Genomic DNA, 6,225 nt, shown 5'->3' with positions numbered 1-6,225 from the left:
AAATAATGGCGGCCTTCATTATACTAAGCGCCGTAAGCAAAGGGTTAAAAGTTTTCTCTTGGGAAGAACTGTCCAAAAAGTGAAAACAAAAACTCATATAAATAAGAAATAAGCATCGTTTTTAGAGTTTACATACATTTAAATATAATTTCACAAACATTAAACGGCGTTTTCTCTGCACAACGTTTTATTAAATGCAATCACGATAATTCTTCCAATTTATCCGATTCAGTTGAAAATTTTACAAAACGTATTCAACTATAGAATATTTTCATTATATTTATAATTTTAATGAATTAAATTTTACTCCTTGAATTTTAGTGCATTTTTGTTGAATATAAGAAATATGATAAACTCGCTTTAAACTTTTGAATAAGCTGCAATTAATTCCAGTAGAATACGTACATGATCAAAATATTTTCTGTCTAATCTTGTTAATTCCAAACTGGGCTTCATTAATGAGGTTTAAAATTTTCTAGCTCTCCAGTTTCGCTGTGGAGAAAGTGTTTCTCAATACAAGATATAAAAAGCTGAAATTTTTCAGAATTTTGCGTTCTAAGATATTTATCTGCTTTTCAATTGCTTAAAAGTTTGTTGGTTAAAAGAATTTTAAAAATTATTTTAAATGAAAAATGTATTTGAATGATTAAACTAATAATTCATAAAATTTTAATGGGCAGAAACAATAAATATAAAAGTTCCCTTCATTTAGTATAAGAAGGCAATATTCTTAAAAAATTAGCAAGTTATTATAAATAATATTGTTTTATTTATCCATACAATGTTTTAATGTTTGTTACAGAAACGTGTACACTGTTTTGTTTATACTTCAAATTACACTTGTTTTTCTATAACATAGGATTATTTGTAGGTAAGATTGGATTCTGTGACAAATGAAGCGTTTGAAATTTTGTTGAATTTCATGTACAAAGCTGAATTACACGTAAATGTACAGAACTTGGGGGATGTCTACATTGCAGCTCAAAAATTAGGAATGTATGATGCTGTAGAAGCCTGTGCAGAGGTCTAACATTTTGTTTAAAATTATATAATTCATTTTTTAATGGTTTTGTTTTTTGGCTCTTAAGTCCTTGAAAATGGTAGTGATATAGATCAGTATCGTATGTTTAAAACCTTACATCTAGTTATGTAGTAACCTTTCCATAGAGTGTTTTTTAATTTTAATTCAATATTACAAAATCAATTTTATTGTTTCTGAAACTAACTGGAAACTTTAACAGTTTATTTATTTAGCATTGACATTTTATTTTGGCGAATGCTGCAATTTACGATTATTTTTTAAAAAAAATTAATTTTGTTTGAAAACGATTATTTATATGAAAAATTATGCCTGAAACATTGGAATAATGTACGCAATAAATATCCAGAACTCAAGGGGATTATTCAATTGTTTATGATTATTTAGAAACACGTCAATATGTTTTTCTGAAAATTAAAAAAAAAATATGCTGCTATTCTTTCCATTAACTACATGTATTTCTCAATTGCTTTCAAGCATAGAGAAAAACATTCTTTATTGGAGGAGGGGGGGGACTAGTCCTGAATTTGTTTTTTCTTCGTTATTTTAGACTGTTCTAAATTATTATTCTAAATGATAGTCGACAATATGTATTATATATTATAAAAGTCTCATTTACTTATGAATTTTTTTTTCATTAATTCATGATTGACTTATACCAGGGATGGGCAAACTACAGCCCGCGGTCCAACTGTGGCCCGCCGGAAGGTTTTATCCGGCCCGCGGCCAGAATTTTAACTTGCCGATCCTTGGCGAACTTAAACAATATGCATTATACATTCATTTTCTTGTCTACTTTGTTTAAAGGTATTTTTTGTTCTTTCTTTTTTTAACAAAGTACTGATGACCTTTTCACTTTCTCTTTTTTTGTTCTACAAAACATAAATTAATGGAAATAGTTAGCTCTGACAGCTTCAATTGGTAAAATGTTGAAAGCAGAAGTTCTTTATAGGATAGCCGTAGGTTAGCTGCAGCTAGTGTTTGTCTTTCCCGAAGAGCAGGCATATGGAATCTAATATAGGTGAAATGTGCTTCACAAGAGGCAGACAGGCATTTCTAAGTTCCAACGAGCGGACTTTTCTGCCGGCGCGAGTTCTAACATTATTTACTGCGCATGGAAAGATTGCACACATACAACGTAATTGTAAATAATGGTGAAATTATTAAATGTATAAAATAGCTACTGCTTTCTTGAGTTATTTGTAAAATTTTTAACCCCGAAATGGCAACTAAAAAACGCAAAGTTTATGTGTAGTGCCATGCGTTTAATGATGAATTGACTTTATTTCATTTAAGAAGTTAGAATTTTTATTTTAGAAGTTTTTACTAGGCCCACCAAACTTTTCTTTCTAGATTTTTTGCCCACGACCAAAAAAGTTTGCATCCCTGACTTAAACGATCAAATGAACCACTGACTGTACACGGAGAAAAGAAAAATCTTACCGCACTGTACGGTATTGAAATTTCCGGTAAAAAAAAAGCATAATTCTGTTTTATAAATGTGAAATATACGGTATTTGAATAACTTCTTTGGTAATTTTTCCGATCATTAGTAATGGGTTACCTAAAGTTCTGTTTTCAAAATTATAGTTATTATTATCATACATTTAGAAAAAAAATACAAATTGAAAATAAATTTAACCGAATGGATAGTTTCAATGCCATGCTAAGGTATCATGATAAAACTAACAAATTTTACCACATTTACCAAGTTTTCCCCATATTATAAAACAGCATTTGCTGTTACTGTTTCCAAAACCATTACCAAAGCAGATTGGAAAAAAATTACCGAGCTTTATGTGTTTTGCAAGAATCAGAAGCACGGTGAATTTAACCATATTATGGTAGTTTTGACCATACTTTTTTCAGTGTAATATTTAAAAAAATTTCTTTAAAAGGAAAATGTTATTAAAATATACGTATGAATTAACTTAGATATCACTTACAATCAAAATAAAACTTCAAATTTCTTTAAAAAAAGTACTAGATTTGTATAAAATGATGCTTAATTAACTGTTTTGGCAAATTTATTATAAATATCTACACTAGCCCTATACTTGCTTCAAATATTCTTTTGATTATTAATAAGGAATATTTATTTTAGATATTAAAAGGGAACTGTTTTCCTGAAGTTCACTGTGTGTATGTTTACACCATTTCTCAAAAATTAGACTTAAAGGATACTGAGGACAAAGCTTTAGAGGCTATGTGTATAAGATTCGAGCAAATAGTAGGAACGCCAGAATTTTTACAGTTAGATATTACGCAAGTGAAAAAGTATCTCAGCTCCGACGTTCTAGCAACAAGAAGGTAATCATAATTTAGACTGTTTACTTAAATAATAAATCATTATTTACTTTAAGTCATTAAAATTTATCAAATATTGACAGATTTACGATTTATTTATTAAATTTAGAAGCTTATTGCAGAATTAAGAAAAAATAATCCGTAGGAATACATTCGGGTTTATCCTTTGGAGTCTTCAAAAGGACTGCGAATTTTACAGAGAATTAATTGCAATATATAATAATTTTCAGATCTTATGTCATCAAATATTTCTAACTATGCAGCATATTTGGTTAAGTGCTTAGAAGCGTGATAGTAATTAAATTTTTATTCTTTTATAAGTATAGATGAACAATTTACCCAAGTAGTTGCTTTGAAGCAATTAAATTTACGTTCGTGTCTATGTAACTTTAGACCTAACGCAAAAGACGAGGGAACTCTTTAGTCATATAACGAGACTAAGCTCTCTTTGTAAAGAAATATATCTTGGATCTTACATCCCATTTATAGGAGGACTGAAAAAATTGTTGACTGAAAAAGCACCTGAAAGCCTTTTTTTTGACGTCACATGCCTGAAAAAGGTTTGTCGAATTTGCATCATTCTTGCCCCACATGTTATCTCGTGACGAAAAATTATCTCGTGACGCAACGAGACAATTATCATGCTCCTGAATTCCAGTCTGACTCGAAGTTGTCTTCGCCCTTCTTCCGGAAGTTGTATCAGGCCTCGTGTGAATGGCCTGATACAGGCCAGAGCCTTATAATGGCTGGATACGTCACACTTGCATCAGAGAGGCCTGATATCAGGCCTCTCTGATGTAGGAAGCGCTTACGCTACTTTATAAAACGATTGCAAAATGTCTACAATGGTTTTTATTTATGTAGATTTATCGTCACACTTATTAAGAGGGTTTCTTTTCATTACTAAAGAATCAAAAACGTTTTTAAAATGTCGTAAAAATGGTTAATTTTGTACTAAAACAAAAAAGTTCTAAAAACATACATAAACAAGCATTTCGTAGGATAAAATAAATTATTAAAACATGAGCGAAATGATTTACGTTTTGCCTGTTAGAGAAGAAATTCACTAAAACCTCCCACAGTTAGCTTGAAGGCAACAGATCTATTATGTTCAACACTGATGACGTGTCTTCTCAGCATTGCACTCAGAGCGACACGCCTTTCAAATATCTCTTGATGAGTTTCACATTGAGGTCACATTGAGTCTTCGATGACGATACTAACAGTCAACTCGACCGTCAGCTTAGTTGTAAAAACTAAAGTTTAAAAAATTGTGGTTGCCGAAAAAAGTATTGGAAATTATTGGGTTATATATTTTTTATTTGTTATTTACTGATTTTTCCCGTCACTGATTTGATGATAGACTGATTCGCCGATCCACCTACGTGCGAATTCAACGATTCACGCTTTCACTAAACTCTCATCAGTGCAAAGATTAGTTTAATATCGATTCGCAAATTTACCGATAACTATAACTGTGGAGATTTAATACAGGTATGAGAACTGTTAATAAATAAAACTAATAAAACATTTTACAACGAAGTAAAATAGGTAATTTTTAAAACAAGTAATAGTACCTATATGTCAAATTAAATGAATATTTCATTCTGTTGCATACAGCTATAGCTTTGAAATGGCATTGTGTTTTGATTTCTGACCGATATGTAAATGTTATTATTATTATTAATATGGTATGATAAATCAGAGCTTGCAAATTTAATGCTTATAAAATACTTGTTACACAAATTTTCATTATTAAAAAAAACGCCTTTTTAGGGGAAACTAGGTACAAATAGGTTAAAATTGGATAGATAATAAATATATAAATTTGCTTCAAATTCAACAATGCTTCAACCTTCCATTTGCAGCAATATGAATGCAAATTTAAGTTCTACAAAGCACTTGTCTTGCAATAAATGACATAATATCAGCGCAAGGGAATATATTGGAAGTGAATCTCGATTGTCACCGTGACGTGACGAACAAACAATGAATGACACTGGTTTGTAACGTGGAATTCTGTATCAATCACATCGTGTTAGGTTTATTTGGTATTGAACTCAGCTAGGATTAAGCAGTTTAGACTGTAGGCCAGATAGCAGGGTAACCTTATGGCAAATGGTGTATTTTTATTTTCATTTGTTTAGCATAGAAATGTTGACTAATTAATCCTTTTTTGAACTCAGTAGAAATACTAGCATGCCAAGCTTGTTTCTTTAAAAATTAAATAAAAAAATACAAAAAAAATCTCTAAAAATATAATTTTTGTTTGGCTTTATTTTTGCCATTCTTTCTCCCTGGCTTTTTCCAGGTTCTCAAATGCGACAGTATCCAAAAAATTACAAAAATACCAAATTTGTTAAAATTTTTTTTAACTTCAAACTATTTCAAATGCACTGAAAAAAAAATCATCTCTCTACCTACATTTTTAAAAAAGTTATGAATGATTTTAGATTGTCCGAATGCAGAAACTTGCTCAACAGTCAGAATTTAAAGTGCTTTTTCTCATAGATGATAATTTCGTGTTTTAATCTTAATTAAATCCCTAAGGAATTTTTTCTATTTAAGATAAAGCTTTGAAGTAAACATTTTTATTTTAAGTATAATACACTTATTTAAATTGTGCATGGAATAAGTCTTTCATGAGGTATTACAATTTTTACAGCATGTTATATATACCTAACAGGAATTTTTACCCTTTTTTTCTACTTTTTTACAAAGTAATCTATAAAAAATATTCTAATTGATATATCAACAAATGAATGCACAAAATTATTAAGATAAATATTGCAAGCACTATGAAAAAAACTTTTTTTGAAAATATGTTAAAATAAAAAAGCCTTAGGGATTTAAAAATTTAGAATTTTTTCAACTTTTTT

General features: G+C 29.7%; 1 protein-coding gene across 1 annotated transcript in view; it reads left to right on the top strand.

The window, feature by feature from the left end:
* LOC107439110 (kelch-like protein 41) overlaps positions 1 to 6,225 on the top strand; it is a gene marked incomplete in the record, with an annotated part of 65,599 nt that overhangs the window by 13,936 nt on the left and 45,438 nt on the right. The window contains 2 exon segments of the mRNA XM_016051598.3: positions 872 to 1,024; positions 3,144 to 3,349. Coding sequence (XP_015907084.3) covers positions 872 to 1,024; positions 3,144 to 3,349 — 359 coding nt within the window.

The sequence above is a fragment of the Parasteatoda tepidariorum genome, chromosome 5 (assembly GCF_043381705.1).
Source record: "Parasteatoda tepidariorum isolate YZ-2023 chromosome 5, CAS_Ptep_4.0, whole genome shotgun sequence".
Classification (NCBI taxonomy): domain Eukaryota; kingdom Metazoa; phylum Arthropoda; class Arachnida; order Araneae; family Theridiidae; genus Parasteatoda; species Parasteatoda tepidariorum.
This window is presented reverse-complemented; position numbering and strand designations above follow the sequence as displayed.